Consider the following 27,592-nt stretch of genomic DNA (forward strand, 5'->3'; position numbering starts at 1 on the left):
GTATAAATAAAGAAATGAAGTAGAGAAGGATAAAAATTAACACAAAGTTACTCTGTACTAAAGGTAGATTGTTTCTAACTAATGTGTTAACCTTAAATGTTATGTGTGAACTTACTTTGTAGGTAAAGAGAGTAAAGCAGATGTTATATTTGTTATATTTTATAGCTCTAGATAAGGACACTGTTTTCATTAGGTAGGAAATAGGGATTTGTAAAAGAAATGCAAGGTGGGAAAGGAGAAAAAAATAGTCAGCGGTATTAAAAGTCAAACTTGGAGGAAGATTATTAAGTACAGTTCTTTCAATCTTAGAATCAACTTTTAAAATTTTTTTTGTTAAAGGTGCTTGTACAAAATGTAGGGAAAAGTTCATGGGATGTAGAAGGCATCATCACTACACAGGAAGATCAAAATATCCAGGAAGAGTTGGATGATCATGAGGACTGACACATTAGGAATGGGATGAGACTAGACTTTCCAGTATAAAATGTAAGACTTAAGACTGTAGGCACTAGTAGTACTGACTCTGTTGTCACCTGAGGGTTATTCAGTTGGAAATCACAGAACAGGAATGTTGTCTAACACTATTAATTATTTGCAAGGTAAACTAAGAACAGCTGATGTGATTGAACCAGAGGAGAGGCAAATGTGATTTTTTTAGGTATGTTAAGCGAGAAATTTCTGGTAAAGATATATAAATTGCTATTACACGGTACAATGTTAGCCTTTCATATGGTATATTGTCTGCCATTCTTAACTCTTACATTTAAGAGCAGGAGCAAGTGTAGGGAAAGGCTGTGAAGGATTGTGAGGATAGTGGGTAACCTTTTATACGGCAGACTTCGAAAATACTGTGACTTGTTCCCTTGCAGAGCAAAGGCTGAGAGGGAATGGGAAAGCTCACCTTGGACGGTAAACATAACATAAAAGTAAATGAACTGTGTAAGTCAAAGGATAGTATTGACACAAAACAGATTGTAAAAGTATAGCCAAGCTGAACAGTAGGAGATTCTTAAGTATCAGCTCAGCTTCCTAGATCATCCTCCCAAAAGAACTGGAAGCAAGTATTCTGTTTTCTAATAGACCTCAACAGGTGAAGATGACTATGCAGTTGCCTCCTGGATCTTGTCTGTTTAATGCAGGATTTGCTTACATTCTTACATCTGATGCAGAGAAGGTTTGGGGTTTCTGTGTCTTGAAATAAGAAGCATCTTTGTTACATTTTCTCATTATTTAAAAAAAAATTAACAGATGTTTTTGAATCCCTTTCTGTTAATATGTTTTCATCACATGGTTGTTCTTTACAGTTTTTCCATAGTCAATTAAACATTCTATTGCATAGGGGTTTCCTACAACTAGGTCAAAATTGGTTTAATAAACTGATCATAGCAAATGCTATATAGAGATAAAATATTGAATCATTCAGAATTAATTAATTTTCAAATTTTAAAGATTTGGATTATAGTTTTAAACCATTTTTCAAATGAAGGATAACCTGGGACAAGTGTACATATTTTTTGTGATTTTTAAGTCTCATCCTTGTAGCTGAGGGGAGGTCAACATTAGAAAGGTAAAAACAATAACAGGCTATATAAATAAGTCAGCTGAATAGAAATCTCAGAAAATTGCGTGTCTAGTAAAGGATGTCTGTGATTAAAAAAATGTGACATAGTGCTTTGTCTTGCTTGTGTTACATTAAGAATGTTTTTGGAGGATGTGAAGGTAATCTAGAAGAGGACAGACAGACTGATTCAAAGGTAATGGACTACAGCTCTTAAAAGGAGTACTTGGAAAGGAGAGCCTCTTTGTTCCCAGGTGTTGTTGTGGACCTGCTGAAAGAAGCAGAAGGTGGACTGTATGAAGACAAAAGTGGCTATACTGGATGTTTCCTTCTTCAAAGCATAGAACTCACATCTGTTAGAAATGCACGTGGCTAATGGACTGCTTAGAAAAATAGGCCATGGCCTGGGAACAGCTGCATTAGACAACTTGCTCCCCTAGAGAAATTTCAAATGTTAGGAGAAAAAGTGTTCACAGCAAATGCTGTTTCCTACTCCCCTGCGTGGTCTGTGGCTCTGTTCCTCCACTCGCAAAGCTCACAGCATTTTCCTGGTTAAGCAGTGTCAGCAGGGCTGCCAGTTTGACTGAGTTGATACGGAAAAGGAGCCAGAGGGAAGAAGTGCAGAGAATGACCCTTTCAGCACAGAGCTGGCATCTGAAGAATTACTTTACTGTGCCATGTTGTATCTCATATTTTAGTTGTCTTCATCTTGGCCAAAACGGGCCCTGTTCCTCATCACTTTGTATTATGAAATGGGAATAGGGTAATACTTGCTCTAACATTTGTGTAGTGGGGAAGTAATTGGGTTGATTTGTTCTTTTTTTATGTAGGTGAAGAATACATTGGCCATTAGAATTTAGACAAAACCTCTCTGGAGTTTTTAACAGTGAAAAGGGGGCTAAATCTAAATAAACTTCCTGGTTTCCGTGAGCTGCAGCTTGCACTTGTTTTTTTCCCCCCTTCTATGAATAAAGTAACAATATTTATCAGAAACATTTATGCCATTGAGGAATCCAGAGAAATGTAGGATATGCAGTATGAACACATAACGTATGTACTAATACTTTATTTGTCTTTGTGTGTGTGGATTTGATGGCCAAAAAGGAAGAGGCCCCAAGGGCTCCTTAGTATGCAATTAATATTTTGGCTAGAAAAGCAGCAGATTGTTTCAGTATGCTTACATGTTATGACATCATATTCCAGTAAAATTATAATGAACAGAATTTTTGTTTGTCTCTGTGGCAAACCAAAATGAGTTTTCTAATTGTCAACAGACCTTGGTGATTTATTTAATTATAGTGGCGCCTGCTCACACCAACTTAGTTAAGGTCTGTCAGCATTTCTGTTATGAACCCCTATTTTCAGGGGTTTATAACTAGTTGTAAATATTTGCTCATTGCTGAAACTTGGCATTCAAGGTCACAGTCATAGAGCAAATATCCTTTTCCAGGTTGACTATTCTAAAGTGATATCAATAGCATTAACTAAAAAGTAGATTTCTGATGCTATGAAACTTACAGGGAATAAAGAGAACCTGCTTTTCAGGCCTCTTATTTGAGGGATCTTAAGAATCTCAAATGTCCAGAAGAGCCAGAGGAAAGTTGTTTTAATAGGTTATACATAACTAGTTGTTAAAGCATTATCCTTTATCACTTTTTTTTTTCTTCCAGTTGAAGAAGACATCATTTCACATGTCCTTTTGCTGTCTTCTAGTCTTGTAATCTGTCATTTGGCTGTGTCTTGTCAGCTTATGTTCTGAGGAGTGTGCCAGTATCATCTGGGAATCTTTTTTACATCTCAATTTTCTGCAAAGGAAAATCCTAGCCTTTGTAGCTGCTGTGTAGAATGCAGGGAGATGCATATTCTTTAAATGTAGGTATTTTTACAACTTTCAGAAAATTAATGAGTCGCTGTGTGAAGTGTTGCTGTAGGAAATCCTGACTTTATCAGTTCTGTGGCTGAACGGAGCAAGAGAGGGCTGAGGAGTGTAGGACTGACATGTAGGGGTTCTTGTGATGGAAAATATTGTGCTGATATGTTATTGCATAATAATCAGTAAACTCTATATAGATATTCCAAAGATTGTTAATGAGTTCAGTCCTTTTTAGTAACTCAAATGTGATATATTGAGAAAGTTTGTTAATGATGACTGGCAGATATATCATCTTAACTTTGTATGGGTTTGTTCCTTAAACGAGTGTGCATCTTCAGGATGCAGAATAATTCCATATTAAAACTCAGTGTAATGGTTGCACTGTAGTTTCAGACTGTAATATTATGATTACTTGTAAGGCTTTTGTTAATGCAGTCTCTGTCCTCACCACTGGAAAGAGGAGGATGTTTTCTTTCTCTTTGACACGCTCCATATTGTAGAAAAGCCAATATCCTCACAGATTTAGTCCATTTTCTGAGGATTTCAGGTGCTCCTTTGCATTTTCCTGGGAATGTTCACATTATCAGTACTCTGTTAACTCTGCTTGAGGCCAAGCAGAGCAAGAAAAGTTTAATCAAAACCATGTAAAAATCTAATCATTGTTCCAATGCCAAAGACCCGCATGAGGCTCTAGAGCCACAGGCTGAATATCATTTTTCCATATTATCACATAAATAGTTCCCTAAACACTCTTTAAAAGAAAAGGTGGGGAGGGAAAACGTGAGGGCTTGTTGTGGGATCTGAGTTTATAAAGTGGATTAAGGTTCATGTGCTTTCTTCCTTTGCATGTAACAGAGAGAAAGATAGGTCTAACAACTCAACAAGAAATGGGAACTTCTGATGGATGTTGTATTTTCCCTCAGTCTAGGTAGCTGCTAACAGCATTTCCACCTTTCTTTTTATTCAGAGGACTGTGAAGTAGTGAGGTGGGATGTGCTGTCAAGGTCCCTACTGCTTTTGCGTGACAGAGCTTATCCTGTGCTAAGTTGCAGCTAACACAAGCAGCCAACAGATGCAGTGATTTCTATGCTGTAGTTCTAGGTCTTCCAAGAACTTCTGGGGTGGGGGAAGGATTACTGGGAATTCTGAGGATGCCTGTTGCTGCGGGGAAAGGATAGGAGGCTGCGGCTTCTAGCAAGCTCTAGCAGCTGCCAACAAGCTCTGTCAGCTACTCCTGATCAAAAGCTGCACTGAGCTTTTCTTCCAGCTGTCTCCTGATTAGAAAGAGTCAAGCACCCTTTCAGCAGGTACTAAGGAGAAGACTGTATAAGCGCAGGGCCTAGAGCACTGCTCCCAAAAGCAGCTAGAAGATGCAGCAGTTTGCACAGCAATTCATGCTGAAGGGAGCCAGAAACTGCTGAGGACAGCACATGTGCACTCGGCAAGGGTGGTGATGTGCCACATGGCACAGTTCCTAGCACCATCCAGAGCAGCTGTCCCTGGTACCTTGGAGACCTTGAGTCAGATCTAGTTCCAGAGCTCTAGCTGGGATGGGGAGACCGTGGTCTTGTCTGCAGGAGATGTGCACTGTCAGAGAGTCTGTGTTACCAAGTAAAGGAGATGCAGGAAGATGTCATCAAACTGTTGCTGAAATCACTGGAGCTGATGAGTAAGTGATCAATTGGATCTTCTCTGAGACCCTGCAGGTACCAGAGCCTGAATCTCCAGCCATACAGGGAGAGTCAGTGCTTATTGGGCTCTGAAGTGGGGAGTCCAATGACAGTGAAGGCTGGAAGCTTGTAATTTTGGGCACCAGGAGGACCCTAAAACTACAATTTCAGTGTTGTGGCATCAGATGAGGGCCTGGGAGCTCTCAAAGCATCTAATTCAGCCAACTCTGAGCCCTGCAGCAGCACCAGAAGGAAGCAGCAAGTGGTAATAGTGGGCAACTTCCTATTGCAGGGGATGGCGACCACCATCTGTGAGCCTGACCTGCTGTGCAAGGAGGTTTGCTTCTCACTCAGGGCTTGGATTGGGACATGGTAGATAAACTGCCAAAGATTGTCTGTTCCTTAGACTATTACCTACTGCTGATTTTCATTGTGGGTACCAGAGACACTGTAAGGGGACACATGGTGCATAACAGGCATGACTAAAGAGATTTGATTTTTACAACTGTGGCACTCTCTTTGAGGATCAATGCTTGGAAGAGACAGGATCCACCTGACCAAGTGGGGCAAGCATCTTTATCAACAGGTTGGCCAATCTGGTCAAGAAAGCTCTGAATTGAAGGAGAGTGGAGTTGAGCAATAAACCAAGGGAGGAAGTTAGTAGGCAAAGACTTAAGGGTGGTGTTGACAAGAGATACCCTAAAACCAACAAAGCAGGGCTGAAGGGGTTCCACCCCAAGAGTATGCACACAAGTAAGGAAGAGCCTACAGGACAGCATGATGGGGGAAGTCCTTATACCCTTTCTGGGAAATCAGGACACTTGGGTTCCTATCTGAAGCGCCACTACACTAACACACTTAGCATGAAGAATGAACAGGAGGAATGAGAAGTCTGTGTGCAGCTGCTGCAGGGATACAACTTCACTGGGGTCGCAGAGGCATTTTAGTATAGCTTACACGAATGGAGTCCTGCAATCAATGTGTAGAGGATCTTTAGCAAGGCCCAGCCAGGATGGCAAGGACAGAGTGTCCTTTATGTGAGAGAGCAGTGGGAATGCACGGAGCTGTGCCTGGGGATGAGTGATGAGGCTGCTAATAGTTTATGGGTCAGGGCTGGAGAGCATACCAATGCGGGAGATACTGCGATGAGTGTCTGCTGAATGATCAAGAAGTAGATGAAGTCTTTTTTAGGTAACTGAAAGAAGGTTAATGGCCATGGCCCTGGTCCTCATGGCAGATTTTAACCACCCAAGTATGTGTTGGAAGGACATCACAGTAGGACACAAGCAGTCCAAGGATTCTGGAGTGCATGAGTGACAACTTTCTGACATAGGTAACTGAGGAATCAGTGAGGATGGGCATTCCTGCCACAGCTCACACTTTCAAACAAAGAGGAACTGATCAGAGATGTGAAGGTTGAACTCAGTGCAGTGACCGTGAGATAGTGGCAAGATCTTGAGAGGAGAGAACAAGACAAATATCACAGATCACAAACTGGACTTCAGGATGTCAGTTTTGTGTCTCTTCAGAGACCTGCTTGGAAGAATCCTGGGGAATACAGTCCTGAAGAGAGGAGTCCAAGAGAGCTTGTCAAGGTTCACCTCCTCCAAGTTCAAGAATGGTTTAGCCATACATCCTGACCTGCAGGTGGTCAAGAAAACGCAGCAGGAAGCCTGCATGGATGAACAAAGAACTGGCTAAACTCAAAACAGGGTTTGTGATGCAGGTGAGGTGACCCAGGATGAATGTAGAGACACTGTACAAGCATGCAGGTATGGGGTTAGGAAAACTGAAGTCCATATGGAGTTGAATCTTGGAAGGTATGTGATGGGCAACAAGATGGGCTTCTACAGCAGCAAAAGGAAGACTAGGGATCCACTGTTGAGTGGGGCAGAGGGCCATGGAAAAGATGGAGGTACTCAAAATGCTTTCATCTCAGTCTTTAATGATAAGGCTGGCCTTCAGGAATCCCAGGTCCCTGAGATCAGTAGAAAAGTCTGGAGCAGGTAGGACTTGCCCTCGATGGAGAAGGATTAGGTTGGGAAGTATTTAAACAGACAGGACAGGTCCCTGAGGCCACAGGTGCTGAGGGAGCTGAATGATGTCATAGTGATGTCACTCTTTATTATCTTTGAAAGATTGCTGTGTTGGGGAGGTTTCTGAGGACTGGAAGAAACCAAATGTCACTCCTATTTTCATGAAGGGTAAGAATAAGGATCTGGGAAAATAGTAAGTCAGTCAGCCTCACTTCAGTCCTTGAGATGATGGTGGAAACTGTTTCTGATCATGTTAAGAGTGACAGGTGACTAAATAGTCAGCATGGATTTAAGAAGGTCAGATTGTGCCAGGCCAATCTGCTAGCTTTGTACAGTGAGACAACTAGCTTGGTGGATGAGAGTAGCGGATGTGGTTTATCTTGACTTTATCATGGCTTCTGACATTGTCTCATAACGTCCTCATTGACAAACTTGTGAAGTATGGCCGGAATAAATGGACAGTGAGACAGTTTGAAAACTGGTTGAACTAGTCTCAAAGGATTATGATCAGTGGCACAAAGTGTAGCTGGAGGCCAGTCACTGGTGGTGTACACCAGCGGTCCATACTGGGGCCAGTATTGTTTAATATCTTCATTAATGATCTGGATGATGCGGCAGAGTGTACCCAAGGTGAATTTGCAGATGGTACAAACCTGGGAGGAGTGGCTGATGCACCAGAGGGTTGGCTCCTCTGCCATCCAGAGGGACCTCAACAGGTGGGAGAAGTGGGCAGACAGTAACATAAAGTTTAGCAAAGGGAAATGCAAATCCCTGCACCTGGGCAGGAATAACTCCATAGATCACTACACAGTGGAGGCCAACTGGCTGGAAAGCAGCTTTGCAGAAAAGGACCCGGGGGTCCTGGTGGACACCAAGTTAAACATGAGCTGGTAATATACCCTTGCAACAGAGGCGGCCAGCAGCATCCTGGGCTGCATTTACAAAAGTGTTGTCAACAGCTTGAGCGAAGTCATCCTTCCCCTCTGCTCAGCCCTGGTGAAGGGACTACATCTGGAATGCTGGGTCTAGTTTTGGGCTCCCCAGTACAAGAGAGACATGGACGTACCAGCACAAATCCAGGGAAGCGCCACTAGAGTGATTAAGGAACGGGAACATCTCTCATCTGAGGAGGGAGTGAGAGAGCTGGAACTGGTTAGCTAGAAGAGAAGGCTTGGGGGGATGTTTATCAATGCATATAAAATCTGTGAAGGGGGTGAGTAAAGAAGGTGGAGCCAGGCTCTTTTTAGTGGTATCCAGTGAAAATGAGGCACAAACTGAAATACAAGAAATTCCATGTAATCATAAGAAAAGTAACGAATTTTTACTATGAGGGCAGTCAAACACCAGAGCAGATTGCCCGACAGGTTGTTGAATCAGCCACCCTCAGAGATACTCAAAACCCAACAAGAAGTGGCCCTGAGCAGTCTGCTTTAACTGACCTGCTTTGAGCAGCAGGGCTGGACTAGGGGATCTCCAGAGGTCACTTCCCACCTCAGCTATTCTATGTTTCTGTGATAAACTAGGGAAAGACTTTCAGAGGAATCACATTAGTGGTGTAGAGGAGCCAGGGACAGCTTTAAGCTAGCTGTGGAAGAAGAGTTGATGGTGACTGTACTGATTGATGAAGCTTTTCATTGTTTTTCCCTTGATTTTAAATTAGTGTAATAATTTTCACTTTGGAAATACAGTTTGACCTATGATGTCAAAGGCCTGTTCCTGATTCTTAGGTGTAAAATCTTTCAGCATATTATTTATATCTATTGCCTGCATATTCCCTAAATTTATTTTCTGTATTTCCTGAAACAATGTTGCAAACGAAATAAAACTAATAAATCAAGGGAAAATGCTGATACAGGAAATATTATATGTAAACTCATCAAGTGAAAGGAAACGGTGAAATTCTGCCTTTCACTTGAAAAACTGCCATTCTTTTTGAGGTAGATCTCAGTCTGAAGCCACTGGTTTTATTGTAGATTTTGTCATACTGATAGTGGCTTGGTATTATGTTTATACCTTCTAGAAGCAGAGGGAGGCAGAAGGTGAATGCTGCATGTCAGAAGCAATGAAGGACACTGTGGAGTGGGATAGAAATGAACGTTCTCGAAGTATCTGTTTCTTTGGTTTGACAGCTGCTTTGTGAACAAATTGCACCATGGTGTTTGGAATTCATTATGCATGTGGGACCTTTGTAATGTTCTTCCAGAAAGAGTGGTCAAATGCTGGAACGGTTTGCCCGGAGATGTTGTGGAATCTTCATCCCTGGAGATATCCACAATACCCTGGACAATGCCTGAAGAAGACGGTGTAACTTCAGAGCCTGACCCTGCTTTGGGTGCTGTGTTGGACTAGATAACCTCCAGGAGCCTTTCCAACCTGAGTTATTCTATAATTTTATGAAAATCTTACATCAGCCAATGCATTTCCAGACCTTAATAATTCCCTATAACTGTGTTAAACTGTAAACAGGAAAGCAAATACCCACTTTTTGCATGTCGTAAAGGCAACTTAGCTCACCCCTCCAAGGCCCTATAGCCAGAGGCTTGTTGGAGCCAGTGTTATGGTTTTGCCGTTTCCATATAAACGTATTTTTAGAATTAGGCACAAAGTTCAGGGACACTGAGACTGGAGTGCTTATTCACACTTGTTTGGGTTTGAAGTGTGCTGCTGTCTGAAAAACTTTTTGTTTTGCAGTTGAAACAAATCAGTTACAATTATTAATGAAAAGTCAGAAAGTCTTCATACAAAAAAATCACCATCCATATCAACAGATGAAAATGGAAAGAGCACACTCTAATAAAGATCCTTTAAGAGGACGAAGGAAAATGTAGTATTCTGTTGTGGTTTTCAGTGATTCAAGTTTTGTTGCAATGGACCTAGCTTTTGGCCATGCTTTTGGATTGCTGGGCTTTTTTACATTGCTGTAACATAAGTACAAGTTATTTGTCATAAATGAGAAGCCATTTCTGATAGGTATATATTTTTCCAAGGACTACATCTCCAGCGTGTTAGAAAATCCTTTGTTTGAGGAAGGAGCACAGGCAGACTAGACCACAGAATTAAGAGTTTAAAGCAAATTCCTTCACCTGTGTAGAATATAATTAGAGGACCTTTTGGAAATGTTCTATTAAAAGATTATAATTTTAACAGTGATTGGAACTAATTATCTGTGTGGAATTGCTTTTTCTGGGTGTGTGAGTGTGTGTGGTGGAATATTTCTTTTCTGTAGAAATTCATTATAAGGACAAGCTCTTATGTTTGTAGTTGTCACCATGCTGTGACAGGACCTCCCAAACCTGAGAATGGCATTATGCCTCTTTCTTCATTCTCTGCTAGCAAGAGACACGTTCCAGGGTAGGGAGTATGGATTGGGTTAGCTATTTTTATTACTGAAAATAGAGATGTGGAGCTGATATGGATAAAGATACTGCTTTCTTTGAGGAATAATAGCTGTGCCATTTCATAGGAAAATGTTACATTTTTTGCTTCATCTTTCTCTTGGGGCCTTTCAGACATACTCAGAAAAACAATCCCTGCCGTTGTATTTGGTAATTTTTCTGTAGGAAGGAAAAAAAAAAAAAAGGAAAACAATGTGGTGGTGATTGCTGCTTTTCTTTCAGTGCCCTGAAAATGTTTGGCTGTTACAGTGTTGGAGGAGAGCTTCTACCTACCCTTCATTATGTTTTTGGAAGAGAACTCCTCAGTATCCTCTACAACAATTTCAATACTTGAACTTTAAAAAGAGGCTAGAAGTATGTTGTCCAGGTCCGTCACTTTCTGCCATCTGACTTTTTGTTGTCCCCAGGAGCTGAGCTGTGCCAATAGGTTTCAAATGCGAGACCTATCGATCCTTCTTCCTCCGTGCCACTTTCCTGTGGGACAGGAGATGGCTCCCCAGCATGGTTTCCACTGGAGCTTTCTGTTCTTAGTTTAATCTTCTCAAGATGCAAACCAAGAATAGAGCAGAGCAGGGCTGTTGGACTGAAGTGTAGTAGAGCTCTTTGCAGAGCCCTGCAAACGTGAGTGAAGAGCTGGTTTGCACATAGGAGCTGCTGTCAGAGTTACTGATGGCTTTGCTGAGGCACAGTCCGTGTATTTGAGTCTTAGGTCTCACTCTGTGAGAAAATATAATGTTTTCTCCCTAACTACTGCTCTATATTACAGAAAATTAATAGTTAAAACTTCTAACTTGTATTGTTTTCTTTTTGTGACTTCTTTGTAGGTATCACTGCCCAGTGCCTAAAATTTTCTATGTCCAGTTAACTGTTGGCAACAGTGAGTTTTTTGGTGAAGGAAAGACTCGTCAAGCTGCTAGACATAATGCTGCAATGAAGGCCCTTCAAGCTCTCCAAAATGAGCCTATTCCAGAAAAATTACCTCAGGTTTGTGTTTCAGAAAACTGTTCCTAGTCTTCACGTTAAGATACCAAATCGAACAATTTAATTGCCAGTTTTTCAATGTTTAATTTTTAGTGTTTTTTTTCATACTAGCTTCAATAATTAAAGTTGTAATGCTAACAAATTGTTACTATTATTTCTTTATAACAGCACACCTAACACGGGGCTAGAGTTAAATAACAAAAATAAGTGGGCATTTTAAAGATGGGATTGTCAACAGTGATTAAGTAAAAAATAAAATCAGAATAAAACCAAATATTTGTGTTTGTACCAGAAGTGGAGAAAATGTCCATTGAATCAGTGGCTTCATGGAGAATGAATTACTAATCTTAAACGTGTGTTGTGCCATGAATGTGATCTTTACAGTGGAAATTACTTGTCCCCAGTGTACCAAAGAACCTGATGGAGCTCGCTGACAGCTACTGATCACCTCTCTGATGGTTTTGGCCACTTAGTACCCTTTTTAATGGCTAGCTTTCTCACTGCTATGTTTCTAAACGATATATATTGCTACATAAAAATGAAAATGTTGTGTCATATGTTAAAAAATATTTAACATAACAATTATTCTCAGAATAATCTTTGCAAATTGAAAGGACAAATATAATAAAATTGTCCAGTCAAATAAGCCAAAATAAATGCATAGGAGACAATGTTTTTATTTTGCATACTCTTTCCGATGATGTCTGTTGAACTCCTGTGCACAGTACAAAACATTACTAATAGTACCTTCAGTGCCTTGTGTGGTAGTTTTGAGCTGCTTTTGAAGGCTGGAAACAATTTACTATATTAAAAAATAATCTTTGTTCTTTCTGCCTCACCCTGGATGTACATCCTCCTTTTGATCCAAAGAGAGTTTGACTCACCCTTTTGTTTTGCCATATTATTTTTCTGGATCAGGAAATTATCTTCAAAATCATTCACTATAATTAATATTGATTTTTTTTAAAAAAAACAGGAAAAGTATTAAAAAATAATACATAAAGTCTTAGGCGGAATCCCTGTTCCTTCCTCATTGTGAATTTCCTTCTTTTCCCTTTTAGTTTCCCGTCAAATTTTTCGGTAATAATTAATCCTTAGCACAAACCTGAGTGGGAATCTCATATTATTGAAATATATTTTTAGGTCAGCATATTCTTAGGGTTTGAAAATGGTATGTTTCATATCATATTTTATCAAAAGAATCTTTGAATTCAAGATATCCATTAATCAGAATGGAAATCAAACCACTAAGTGTGCATAGGATAGTAGGTAGTAGGCAGAAGTAAATTGTATAGATAAGTAACATTGATATGTACCTGGTTTATATACTGAGTTTTCATAGCCATGTGCATACGTAATGTACCTAGCAAAAATAATAAAATCTTTAATTAATATTCTTGCCTAATTGGGTCTATTTAGTGTTTATTTACATCAGTGCCTCTTAGGTTGTTCAGACTTTTAGAAGATGTACTCATAGCAAATTGAGCTTCCTAAATTCTTGTGTTGCCTCTCTCATGAGCTAATGAACTAACGTCACTCTTCTCTTCACCACCGTAAGCTGTAAACTTATTATTCCTGTAAACCGAATGAAATCTGCAGTTAGCTATGAGAAAAATAGGGAAGACTTGTCAGGAAACAAGATTGTAGAATAGCTGAGACATTCACATACTACTTGCAAGACCTGTGAGAGCACTGTGAGTTTCTGGTGCAGCAGTTGAAGACCGCTTGGGTGTAGGATCTCAGTAGCAGGTGTCTGTGAGTAGGAGACTAAATCGAGTCCTCAGTCAGGAAAACCTCTGTGGCTTGGTTATGCTGAGAGTAAAGGGCTAGTAAGGGTTGCAGGCTAGTCATGAAGAAACATCTCTGTCACTTCATGGAGTTGTAGGTGACTGGAGAAGGCTGGAGGTAGCGCTGTGCCTAGGTCATAATGAAGTACAAAAGGCTCCATCATGTGGAGCTGAGTGTAGCTCCCCAGAGGACTGTAGTTTGGTTGAAGTAGAGTTTAAGGGCTTCATGGTGCCAGTGTTCAGGCCCCTCCCTGCTGCTGGTCACATGAAGTGCAGGCAGGGCTGCTGTGTGGTGGTGGGATGTGCCCTCACTGTGGGACCTGGTCCAGCTCAGTAAAACTTTGCTTCCTTCAGCAGAACTGATCTGCTTGGGTCAGCTATGGAAGGTGATCGATTCACCATTTCTCAGAACGTCATGCGTGGATCAGATCCAGTACACATGTAGAGTCTGGCTGGCCTCAGTTACATGGCTAGATTGAGCTGCTTCATTCCCCAGTCACTGCCACTGTGCTTCCAAGGAGAGCACAGAGGGGAGCGAGGACAGACCTGCTGGTACCAATCTAGCCTTGTATCCCATTAGTGACTCAGTGAATTTCACTGGAATAGGATCCATGGAATTTACCTTTTAGCTTTCATAACCCTGTTTGCTTAATGCAGCCTTCTATATATTCTTTCATTTCAAGATAGACTTTTTTTTTCCTTTTTTAAAAAAAGCAGTTAAGGATAAATTTTTTTATCCATATTAAACCACCGAAGAGGAGTATTGCTATCTTAATACTTCATTGCACAAATGTGTAGAAGAGCATAAGGTGAGCAGAAAGAAGAAGCAGTCAGCAAACAGGGCAGGGTTACAGGTTTCATAAAAGAGCTATTGTGTGTCTGCCAAAGCACGTCTTCTGTATCGTAGATGTGAGGCTAAGAAAGGCCTTACAATTAAAGTGTCAGTTGTGGAATGAGGATCAAATTTAAATCCAAAGTACTTGAGACACTCTGAACATATTTTATCTTCCTTAGGGAAGTCATATGACTGAAGCCTGAAACATTATTGCTCCATACTAAGGTCTAAGTTTTAAAGTCTGCAATCCTCCCTATTCTGCACTCACAGTTAGTCTCTCTACTGTGTTTGGTGGAAAAATATGCAAAGAGCTAAATTGTGAGGGCAGAAGGGACAACCAGGGATTTTCTGGTCCAATGTGTTTGTACTAATCGTGAAATTTTAAGCAGTAATTTCTACGTTAGACTCTATATATCTGGTATAGCTGGAAAACCTAAACATTCTTGACCTAAAGGCTTGGTGGCAGTCCAGTGGGCTGTATATTATTTTATGTAAATTATGCCAGTGATTTATGATTCCCCATTTCAAAGATAATTTGCAAGGTATTTCTTCTTCACTCAGCTTCATTTTGTATCTAATTGGTATTTTCTTATCTTTGCTAAACGTGACAAGCAGGTATCAAAAATCTCTCCCCCTTATGCGTTTGCAGATTATGCTTAAGTAATTTTCAGTCTTTTTATAGAACTGATTGTTTCCACTGTCTCAGTGTAAAGTTGTTTCTTCTAATCAGTAGTTCATCCTTGTGGCTTTTTTTGTCAGTGTTTCGGATTATCAGTGTCCTTTATAAAACACAAACTTAATTGAATACTAAGATAGTCATTAAGGTTTTTTACAGAATAGTAGTACCCCACTCTGTATGTCTGAAACTTTTTATATCCACAAAATATGTTTTTACTTTTAAATATTGTGCTTTTAATTCTGTTCAGTTGATCTTTCTCAGTGAACCTAATCAGTGCTTTGCCTGTCTTATAACTAATGACCTACATCCTTGCTTTCAGTGTTACTTCACACTTCATTATATGAAATGAGCTAGAGGTCCTACATAATTTCATTCTAACTACCCTTGTTACTGCTTTGCACTGCACCCTTATTTTTTCCCAGCAGGTTCTACAAACTTTATACATTTTTATTTGTATTTAGCTCCAAATCAACACCAGGCATGTAAATTGCTTTTTCAGACTCAAAATTTCGCAACCATTTAATGAGAGTAGTTTGCATGCTGCAGCTGACTGCTGTATTTTTGGTCCTGTGTTATCTTAAAAATTGATATATTAAGAGTTAACAAATGGCAGGTAAAAGATTGATAAATGTCACTTTGTGTAACAAATGTTAATGTGAAGAACGTAGTGATTTTTTAATGTGATTTTATAACTTTGGTATCTGCATTTTGTAGCTATGCTGGTGGCTGAAGGTTTAGATCAGGCTTTGTTATGTGAGATGGGGACTCTGCAGGAATCCACCTAATCCAGCCCAAGTTTCTTTGATGTTTACCTCCACTAATAAAAAATTAGGAGCCTGGCCAAGGTTACGTGGTTGTTGAGAGATCCCAGTTTGAAACATTTAGAGCCTTGCAGTGTGAAAGTAGCTGAAAGTGAAACCTCTGAGAACTAAGGAAGATGTGGCCTGGGGGACAAACACCAACAGGTAGAGGTTGTAGAAGGTGGTAGCTCCTTGACTGATCCCCGTGCTGGTGGTTGTCTGAGAAAAGTAAGACTTATGTAAAGGGTAAAACAAAGCTGAATTGTAGGCAGGATAATGTTTGCATGTGCCTTGTGTTGTTTTATCTCTTAGCCTCTCTGTTTGTTATGTTCCTATGGATAAATAAATAATGTTCTGTGTTGAGCAAGCTGTTCTCTGTCACTACCTTTTCACACTGGTCATAACTCCCAGAGGGAAGTTGATGGAGGGGCCATTAACCAGCTGGACCTGCTGAGGACACCTGTAACCTGGTGACCCAGTCAAAGCGTGGGGGTGATTCACTAAATTTCTTCTGAGAGAAGTACAGTCTTCTCTACTTTCCAAGAAGTACAGAAAACTTCCTCCTTGCTTGGAAGGGGTACCCACAGAGAGACTGAGAAACAGGTCAAAAGATCTGTTTGATCCTCATGTTTGACACAAGAAGTGTGTATTCAGATGATTATTATCTATGTCATTAATAGGACTACAATCCATAGAAGTTATTTTGCCATCTATCATTTATTTATAAATTAATGTGTATGTCTTCCTTTATTATGAAGCATAAGTGTAGCATATATGGCTTCGTGGTCAGCAGGTGTCTGATAATGGGGTGCTGGGATGGATGTACAAACGCAGATTTACAACATGACAGGAGAACTCAAAGGTCTTTGAGAAATTGGGAGAGAAGCATATTTATTTTTTTATCTTCTAAAATTTGTAATGTGATTATGTATCCTTCATTTTCAGAATGGAGAAACAGGAAAAGAATCAGAAGAAGATAAAGATGCAAACAAGTCTGAGATCAGTGTAGTGTTTGAAGTTGCTCTGAAGCGCAATATACCTGTCAGTTTTGAGGTATGTGTTACATATTTATCTGTTTACTAAGAAGTTATTAAAAAAATGTCACTAAACCTCAACACAGTTAATAATATTAATATATTATGAATATGACATTTAAAGTAATGCAAATTATAAATAATATAATTGGTAGGGTATCAGTGTCTAAGACACTGAGTTTGTATTATTAAATTGGATGCTTTTTCAGAAGTATTAAAGACCTAATATTTGGTTGCAAACAAGTGGATGGCAGAAAAGCAGTTCAGCCATCTTCTGTATAGTGCTGTGGGATTAGAATCAGTAGCCACACTCATTCTGATTTGAAATAATCTTCAAAACAGTTATCCAAAGTCTTTACTTCAACTGTAGGCATTCATACACTCTAAAATTCCCATTGAAGCATTTTGCATCTGATGTGCTGTTTTCAGAAAGTCATGAGTATCCTTTTAATCTTCCATGCCGACTTCTTACGTATTTCTACTTAAGTCTTCATGATTATTTTTTTTCATCTCATATGATTTTATGTATGAACCTGCTTCTGACACCTTTGTTTATCTTAAATAGTAAAGAAAATTGTATTGGAATAGCTCTAATACTATCAATGAACTAAATACAGGAGAATGAGTGATAGGAAATTTTTTTCTGATGAGAAAGTTCTTACACAAATGGGTTGTAAATATCTAATGTTATTGTGGTAGGAACCACCAGACTTTCAAGCTGTGTTTTTTTTCCTTTTTGCTTTTTTTTTTTTTTTTTTAAATGCAGAAAATGTTAATGTAAGTGGCTCTTTAAAGTTTTATTTTTCTGCTTTCTGTTTTACATTTAAAATGGGCATATATGAAAGGCATGGGTATTGCCTATACTGGTGATGGCTGTTTTCTCCAATGCTTTTTCCTTTTGAAGTATAGGCACATTATTTGCATGCCAAATAAATAAGGCATGCCATAGCATAATTTACAGTGTGCTGTACGCGGTTTACTGACATGTTTGGCCCATATCCATGAATTGGCCAATGTCAAATGAACTATTTGGACTTCTTTGGAAATCTGAGAAGTCTCTCAGAAGGTGGGTAAGAGAGCCAAAGGCAAAGATTATTGGTTTGGACTAAGGAATTCCTCAGTATAAGAAATGCGTATGTGCTTCGTAGATATGGTCTATGTAATATGGACTAATTAGAAAGTTGAGAGAGTTTAAAATCTTAAGGGTAAAACTGGGGTGTCTGGGGGTGTTGGTGTGTCAATTTGTAACTACATAGAAAGAACATAACTCTTACATAAGATCAGACATAATGGAAACACATGCTTGTGTTTCAAAAAGGAAGCTCATAATTAACATTTCAGTTTTCACACATCATTTTCTACCTTAAGTATTTTAAAGTATTTGAAATAGTTCCATACAAATCATTACCCTAAAATACAAAGAGATGTATGGTCATGGGTTACAGAGTAGCTTGGAGCTTGTTGGAAAGGAAAGAGGGACAGTGCTTTGAATGTCTTCTTAACTTCATTCCTGTGTTTCAGCTCATTTAAGGAAGAGCTTTTGATAAGGAGATAGTGAAGGCAAAGATACTTAGTACAGGAAAAGTCTAATGTGTCACTTGCCAAAGAATGTTAACAACATGGAAAAAAGACAATTTCTTGCTCTCCTGACAGGTTTTGTGTTATTTCCTGCCTTTTAAATCTAAGTATAGGTGACATTCTTAAACAGAATTTTGGTTGAACTTGGTACTGGCTTTTACTTCAATAAAACTGCTAAGCAATTATGGGTAATCCCCAGGATCTGATGTTTCTAATAGGATTTTATTTACAAATGGTTTTGTGTTATTCCAGGCAGGCATCAAAGCTTTCTTTCTCTAGCTTTTTGCATGTGAGAGCTATAAAACGTTCTCTTTTCTTCATCTGATGAAGCTTTAGCCAATATTCCAACAGTGCTGTGTTATGCAACAAAGTAACGGTTGTAAAGATATGTAAAGCTCTATGTAAACATGTCCTCAGAATTGCACAAAGGGTGGAAAATAAGAAGAGCGTGCAGAACCCTGTGGGTTTCTTCTGTCTATCCTGTTCCATGTAATATGGGTGATTTTAATTGCCTAGGAACTTTAGGATGAGTTTTAAGGAATTATTATCTATTGAATAATTAACAAAAGTAAAAGCATTCAATTCTAACAAAGAACAAGTTTTAGTCCATACTTATCACTGGTGCGTCCTTAACTAACCTTTATTCATCAACTTTTAAGTCAAAATACAACTCCTCTAAGGCATTTGTGGGACTCTCAATAAACAATTTTTAAGGAGGTATACAAACCTGATTGCTGTAGGAATTGTTAGAATAGCTGTAAAATGATCATAATGCTTCTTTTTCCCTCCTTGACAGTAGGCTAACATCTTGCTTCTTTCATTTTTTTTGCAAGATCTATGTTTTTTATTTCCGACTTGTCAGTAAGGAGTTGGGTGAGTCTAGAAGACATAACTGAGGTCAACAGCTTCAGGTATTAGAACACGCTGGGGTCTTTCAGATTGCCATTTTATTTTCAGTATTTTTCTTTGGATTGGATTGTTCTTTCTTTAGAATAGCAAAACATTAATATATTTATTTTTTTCATTCTCAGTATCAGGAGTTGGAGGATAGGGTGCCTGAACAAGCAAATTTTCTGGCCCTCCATTCCCTACCAGTGTTCCACTAGGAAATAAGTTGCAGTTTCTTGTGTCCCGGTCATACCGCAGTGAGGCAGAGATTCTGTATTTTGAACCAGGAGCAGACTGTATTGCTGACTCTGGGAGACTGAGCAAGTTTTCAGCAGGAAGTTTCACACCCATCTGGCTCCTGCTTTCCTGGAGATTAAGGCTTTCAGACTGGATGATTGACATACTGAATAGCTCTCATTCAGGTTTCGCGTGAAAACATCCAGGCTATTTTTTAATTTTGGTTTTTGAACTGTAAAAATCTGGTATGTCTGCCTGCACACATGGAAATATATTGGTATTTTAAAACTTCTAAATAATTGTGGATGTAGCTGACATGTTTTTGTTGACCTACTTTTTGTCTCTCTTTTTTTTTTTTTTTAAATGTCCATTTAATCTTGTCATAACCTTTTGAATTTTCTACCTGGAATCTCATTAATAATTGAAGCAGTGTTGCACTCTTATTGTAATTGTACTGCTGGTTTTCATTTGTCAGCGTGATTCATTAAGTTGAGCCAAATTCACTCTTGATGTAACTTGACCTTAGATGTGTTTTGGCCCCATGTGTTTTCTCTTGCTGGAGTTATTCTCTAAATCAGTGGAACAGAAAAAGAAAAGTGTATTGAACTGTCACCCTTAATCAAATTCTCAGCTTTAAATTAGCCATGATTTGGTCCATGGGTCGTATCTGTCAACCAAGGAAATAGTTTAATGTACTAATGCATATAGTATTCTTGGACAGCAAAGGCTGAACTTCTTTTTAGTGTTTTCTGTCCAAGGCTTATAGCACAACTGTTTGAAATCATGTGGAGTAAAAAAATCTAAAATCTGGGGCTAACCAAAAATGTTGTTAGGTAATTTTTTTTTTTTTTGCTAAATTACCAAATTTGGATGCGTAGCTTGATCTGAATCCCATCTGAATCCTATGGGGTTCATTCCATTGACAACACAGACTTTTTTTCATTTATACACTAACAAAGAAATAGTTTCGAGTGTTTTCCAGGCAATTATTGACCTCGTGTCACATATTTAAAAGTTTAAAAGATAAAACCCACACCGAAATACATTAGTTTTATATTAAGAAATGTATTTTCATGTATATGAAAATATAATCTGGTTTTGTATTAGCATTCTTTTTCATAGATATTTGTGTACATTTATATATATATATGAGAAAACTTATATAAAACTAATATTTTAGGAACTCAGCAATCATATTTCTTAAGCAAGTTACTTTGTCCTTTTTCATCTGGTCAGTGTAGACATTCTTGTATATTTTATTAATGCATTATATTGCATCTAAGTAAAAACACCTATATAATGGTATTAGTAAGACCACAGAAAGATTAAGGACCTTAGTAAGGTTAATTTAGCCACATTTTACAGCCAGCGTGTTGTAATACTTGGATAGCACTGTACGGGGATGGATTAAGATATGTCTTTAGAACAGATGCGGTGTGAGGAAGGTGTTGAGCACGGACAGGAAGCCCAGCTGCGCCTGCGAGCAGGAGATCCTGGGGCTGGGACTGGTGCGGGCAGTGCAGCCTCTCGTGCCTCAGCGTGGGCCAGTGCCTCAAAAGCACCGCTGCCTTCTCACGTGCTGAAGCACTAGTGGGTGACTTGCAAGTGAGGTGAATCCTGAAAACAACTTCCGAAACTATTATCTGGAAACAGAGTGGGAACACTCCTGGACTACAACAGAAAAATCCCATGCTGGCACAGATGTTGTCTTGTTCTGGGAAAATGTGGACAAAGTTGTCAGTTAATTTTCATTTTGTGTTTTTTTATTGATATATACTGTGATAATTGTTTTTGCTGGGTGAAGTTGCCACAAAAGAGAGCTTAAAAAAGAAATACAAGCCTAAGGAGACCTCATTACAGTGTAACAGCAAAACTAAATAATGCAAGGGACATGACCTTGATAAAAAGAACTTTAATACAAAACATGTTGTAATAATATTAAGGTTGAAGGTTTCAGCCCATTAAAAGTATAGTTATTGCACCAAGAAGGCCCTAGCACCTTTACCTCAGTTCCCTTGCACTCCGGCATGATACTTCTTCAAAAATGGTTTGATGTAATTGCACCTACTGAAAAAATAATGTGTATTTGTATTGATTTTGAAAATAATACAAAGAGGTGCCTGTCAGATGCTCTAATATCTCCTTATACACATGTAACAAAGATTAAATTAGGTAGCTGCTTCCTCCCATCAAACAAAATAAGTGAACCCTTTCCCAAATGAGGTCTCTAATTCCTGATGGACATTGTCCAGACCAGTAAATGGCGCACACATGAAGAGATGACTATCTTAGCACTTACAGTGCTGCGAGTTGTTGGTGAATGAATCCCAACAGTATAGCCTCCGAAATGGAGACGTGTGTGTGTAAAAATGAAGACAGAACAGCAGCTAAAGGAAGGTACAACTTTCAGAACTTCATTTTTTTTTTCCATATTATTGTAACTTTCAATAGTGGAGATGTACTTCAAGTGGGTTCTCTCGTCATCTCGAATATGTTGGGAAGGGAATGAATAAATGAAAACTTTCAGAACTGATTGGCTTTTGTGTGAGTTATGGTGGCTTTTTTGATAATTGTTTTTGGTACTGTTGGGAGGGACAACTGAGTCCTGGAGGCAAGACTGTGGCAGCCTTTCAAATGTATGGAATGTCACTCTGTATTGTGTACCGTGGCAAGGTAAGAGTTGAGAGCAGGCATGCTGCCTGCAGCTAGGACAGTGTAAAAATACAGACCTTTAAGACTGAAGTTTGGGACCATACATGAACTTCCTACATTTTAAAATGATAATAGAAGAAAATTATGAATGGGTCGAAGTGATGCCATATAAATATAGTTTTCAATATGTTTTATGTAAAGAAATGGCCAAAGCCCGGTGGACCTTCATGAATTGAATTCCTTTAGTATGTGAAGTACCTTGCAAGGGAAAAACCAGCGTGTTGGTTTAGATATGCACTGTTACTGTGTTTCGTGTCATTGTATAAATCTTTTTGAAAATATAGGTCTGCTGTATTTTCTTTGAAAGACCGAGTGCAATGGTTAGATGTCTTTTATCCAATTAGCTTTATTTTTCTGTCCTCAAACTCGGTATTGTCATTAATACTTGTCCAGATTTTATGAAAATCCATGTGATGCCTTCAGTTAGCAGGAAAACTGCATTAGTAGTAAGTACATTCCAGAGATACAGACACTAATATTCTTGTAGGGTGATCTGACTCAATGTTACTTTTGCTTAAAAGGTGATTAAAGAAAGTGGACCTCCTCACATGAAGAGCTTCGTTACACGAGTTACAGTGGGAGAATTCACTGCAGAAGGAGAAGGCAACAGTAAGAAACTCTCAAAGAAGCGTGCTGCAATGGCTGTCCTACAAGAACTTAAGAAACTTCCTCCTCTTCCTGTGATTGAAAAGCCAAAACTTTACTTTAAAAAACGTCCAAAAACAATATTGAAGGTATGCGTCTGCCTGTGACAGAATTAAGAATGTTTGCTCAGAAAGTAACAGAGTTACTTAAATTTAAAAGCAGTAAAGGCTTATTTGTCATTTTCTGTCAATATTGTTACTTTTTTGCCTATGCTAATATGTCTGTGCTTTTTTAAATTCTGAGAATGCTGTGAAATTCTCCAACATAATGGCTTGTAAAGTGCTCAGCTTAAGCACTGAGCTCACATCACTGAAGTCTTCGGGGGTTTGGTTCAAGTCTAAGGGAGGATGAAACTCCAAGCAGTTCTGTACAGCCCTGTTCATTTTTAGCATCATCTCCTCTGGGAGGCCCTACTAGGATATAGAAATATAGAATCATTTAGGTTGGAAAAGACCTTTAAGATCATTGGGTCCAACCATTAACCAAGGACTCCCAAGTTCTCTTCCTGGTTTCTCCCCCTTCCCCAGTTTAAAGAGGGAGAGAGATACGTGAAATAGTAGATGTATGGGGAAGTGGTACCCAGTCCGGCCTCCTCCCCTTGTGTAGCTAGATGTGGGAGTTTTGTGGCTTCAGCTTCAATTTGATATTTGAAAGATTTGAAAGAAGGCCAAGAGTTTGTTGACATCTCAGCCTAGCGTGTCACTTGTCAAGTGCCAAAGGACAGTACTTTCTTTGTTTCATGTTCCTGTGTTAAGGTTGGCGTGTGTTTGATAATGCTCTTTAGCTTTCAGATACAGATAGAAAATGCACTGGAGACCAACCCATGGAGGACTTGCAGACTTTGAACATCCCTCTATGAAAACATGCCCTGTCTCAGAGGATATTAATATGCTTCTTGCTGCACTGATGAGGCTTCCTTTTAGAGGCTCTGCATTCTTGTGAGCTCAGGCTCCTTAAATGGTGCTTTTATTCTTGGTGGCAGTAGATTTATTGCTACTTCTACAGTTCAGTCAGTCTGTGGTGACTAGCTGTGGTGTTTTTACTCATCCCAAATTCTTACAAAACCAAAGGGTCATCTGAAGTAATTAGTCTTCCAAATGTTCTAATGAAAGCAGCCACAGTGTCCGTATTTTTTGTGAAGCATCACTACCTAGTGTCAGCAGTGAACAATTAATCAGATTAACTTGTCATTTGTTCAGTGCAGAAGATGAGGCCTCGCAAGTGACCAAAATCTGCTATTTTAAATTTTATCTTAGGATGCATTACTTTGTGAGGAAGCAGTCAAACTCTTTGTACAAGATTTTCTCTTGTCTGGCATGTTGGATAGTCATTCAGGCATGCATAAGGGCATAATAATAGCCTTTCATACTCATTTTAGGTCAGTTCAAATAATGGTGGAGAGTACTCACTTTCTCTGATGTACAGAGAAAGTCACCTTTGCCCCATACTATGCAGATCAGTAACTTTGAGATTCGAATTGCAGGAAAAAACAGGAAACCTTCATGTCCAAAACTTGTGCTTCAGAGTATAGTTTAGGACCTAAATTTCACCTCTTTTTCTGTATTTGCCTTTTGTTAGTTTTTTTAAAAAAAGTCTTATGTTTTTCTGAATCATGTTATGTCCGCGGCTTGCATTATATTAGGCTGGATAACATTATACCAGTATAGCTTGAACTCAGTCCTCAGCAAATGTTATGTTGATAGATTGTAAAAATAAGTAAATCAGTACTTATTTTACTAAAGGTATTACTATCAGAAATCTGTATACTCAGTACACTGAGTGCAGAGTTCTGCAGGAGCAGCCGACCAAAAAGCCATTTCAAAAAAGCAAGTGCTTTGGAGAGTGCAAAACTGGGTTTGGAAAATGTACAAAGAACTTACTTCACCATCTTCTTTTAATTTCCCATCAAAACAGAATGAGTCATTTTTCAAAAAAAACTGAGATTAAATAGATACCCATCTCCTACTGAAATTCCGGGGATCTAATTCTCAAAAACTTCTAAGATAAAATGGGCATAAAAAAGTATTTAATGGTAAACTATTAGCATTAATGCAGCTTTAAAGCGGCAAGAGCTGAAAGGCTATTGGCTCATTTTGGAAAGTTTTTCACAAGAAAGATGCTAAGGGTATAATAATTTAAAAATCTCTTCCATTACCAAATACAACTTACCATTACAATCTTAGATAGAATTATCCAAAGTTGGCCATGTTAGAGACATTAATATGTAGAAGGTTTTTATTTTTTGAATAACTAAGCTGCTGAAATTCTTTCAGTGTGCCCATTTCTTTCAATTTAATCTGCACGTTTTGAATATCAAAAAAAGTGACAATAACTTATTTTTATTTGTATATGTATTTATGAGGCTATTTCTTATGGCCTGCACTTTATTTAGCCTGTTCTGCCTTTTATCTCTGCCTGGCTTCTTGCCCACACAGCTGCCTTTGTCCATGACTTTGTCTTAATTCTTCCACTTATATCTTCTCTAACAACTTGAGCAGTTACACTAAGTAGAATTCATTGCACAGCTTTCTTAATAAAATATCCCTCTCTGGTCTTTGCCTTCAGCTGCTGATCATCTCTTTAGCTTCTGGACCACTTGTTTGCTCTTATTTGAGAAGTTCAAACAAGCATGAGTGCTGATCTTCTTTTATCCTGCATATGAGTTCATGAAAAGGAAATAGCTCAATAACATAAAAACAATTCTACATTTAAATGCTGTTTACATTTGCAAGTTCATTCTTTGTGTTATGGTATATAAATCAGTTAAATATGAATTCAGATATTTTTTTGGGGTATTAATTTCTTCTCCCTAAGATCTACAAACAAATATTTTCATAGCTATTTGCTTTGAGAAAGCATTTGCCATGTGAGTAATAACATACTAAAAGGATTTCAGAACTAGGTTGTTAAGAACTGTTGTTTTTCACCTGCCTGTAATCTTGGACAGACCAGTCTCTCAGGCCTTTTGTTTTCCCCCCATCAGATCAATTCCCCCACCAACCATATATTTTGACATGTTATTGTTTGGGTTATTGTCTGTTAAGCATTTGAAATACTTTGTGGGTGGCTCACAATATGCAACATTTCTAGCCATTGGAGACAGTCTTCTCTAGCTTCACTACATGAAAGTATTTTGAGGGTGAATTCCTATGACACACAAACAGAGTAAGCCTTGTACACCTTTAATTGCATTGTAGGACAGAAGGTAGGAGTGCTGAGAAGGAAGGCAGGAAGGCTGAGAGGCAGCTTCCTTGTAATATGGCAGACCTTGGTTGTCCCCGTGTAAATCCCACCTCTTCTTAGTGTACTGCATATTCCAGCATTGTAACAACCTATTTTAAGGGGTTAGGGGGAAGGGTCATAGAAATAGGGCACTAAGATATAATTGGCTGATGAATCTGCTAGTTTTCATACATCCACATAGGACCTCCATAGATACATGAGGGTATTAGTAACTTACAGATGCTAGGTATGCACACTACCTGCAACAGTGGCAGACAATAGGTGTATATTTCTTGCCACAGTTTTGCATTTGAAGATTCTTATCTTCTGTCTCATTGTCAGAAGACAGGAAAAAAATTACTTCTCATTCTCTCAAAGGGAGTATTAAAGAAGAGGTAACCCTAGTAAATGATTTATTGAAGCAGTATAATAGTTGTATGGAAATATGCTGAAATAATGGTTCTTTCTTTTAAACCTGTTTTAGACTGGACCAGAATACGGTCAAGGAATGAATCCCATCAGTCGTCTGGCTCAGATCCAGCAGGCCAAAAAGGAGAAGGAGCCAGAGTATGTTCTTCTTTCAGAGAGAGGAATGCCTCGCCGTCGAGAGTTTGTTATGCAGGTATCATCTGCTATCATGTTAGAGATAATACCCGTGCTATGTTATGTTAAAACTCAGGCAAAACAGTGGCATAATATGAAGTGGATCCTCCTGTGTTTAGCTTTTTGCTTTACAGTCAGTTGTACAAAAGAGTATGAAATACTGCATCAGAAAGCCTGTTTGAGCTTTCTTCTTTCTCTTGGTGAAACAAACGGCAATTAGGTTACGTGCCTTCTAGGTGCTTTTCTTGTAGTGGTTTTGCATTTTTTATACTCTTCTTATTTTTATTTCACCTGATGTTTTCTGTCTTTATCCCTGACAGTTCATGATTTATTTACTCATCTCTTTAAAAAAAATATATTTTTTTGCTATTGTTGATCAGAAGATTGCAATACAAACAAGTATTCTGAAGTATGGATATTAATATCTCCATACTACCAAGAATTTTGGTTTACAAAATAGTGTTGTAGTCTTTTCAGATTTTCAGCTTCTTTGTGGCTTTGTTCATGTCTGAAATACCACAAAAAAAGCCTTCCATCACATGTTCTAGCCTGTCCAGTTAAGGGCTCTGGACCTAATACAGAAACAGTAGATCATTAATGTTTCTTTAATTTTTAAATTAAGAACATATACGAAGATTTGATATAATCATGATATTTTGTTAGATAGCACAACGGCAGGTTGAGAAAGATTAGGAACAGGAAAGTATTCTTGTGTTTTCACTCAGGGGCAATTTTGTGCTGGAACAATTCAGAACAGGCATACCTCAACGTGTTTTGACTTGTCTACAAACCACACCAAAATGCCACTTCTGATCACAAGCAGAGTTTATGACGTTCCAGCACCTCCTTCTCCAGAAAATTAATTACGTTTTCACTTAAAACTTTAAGTCCCTCCTTCATGTCTATCAAGACAGGCTAGCAATCTTAATTTCCTTGGACCTCAGTGGTCTTTCCTGATGATTTAGTATTTTTCTCTCTGAAGTAAAAGAAGATATTGGGTTCCTTTTGTTGCAGAATCTGATTTATGAATATAAACTTGGATTTCCAACTTTTTATGCT

General features: G+C 38.6%; 1 protein-coding gene across 5 annotated transcripts in view; it reads left to right on the plus strand.

The window, feature by feature from the left end:
• Positions 1-27,592, plus strand: part of STAU2 (staufen double-stranded RNA binding protein 2) — a 177,521-nt gene that overhangs the window by 47,196 nt on the left and 102,733 nt on the right. For all 5 annotated transcript variants that reach the window (XM_080381419.1, XM_080381418.1, XM_080381421.1 and 2 more), the window contains exons 6-9: positions 11,357-11,516; positions 16,560-16,667; positions 22,585-22,797; positions 26,415-26,552. In XM_080381419.1, coding sequence (XP_080237545.1) covers positions 11,357-11,516; positions 16,560-16,667; positions 22,585-22,797; positions 26,415-26,552 — 619 coding nt within the window. The remainder of the gene's footprint in view (positions 1-11,356; positions 11,517-16,559; positions 16,668-22,584; positions 22,798-26,414; positions 26,553-27,592) is intronic.

The sequence above is a fragment of the Falco punctatus genome, assembly GCF_963210335.1.
Source record: "Falco punctatus genome assembly, chromosome: 3".
Taxonomy (NCBI): Eukaryota; Metazoa; Chordata; class Aves; order Falconiformes; family Falconidae; genus Falco; species Falco punctatus.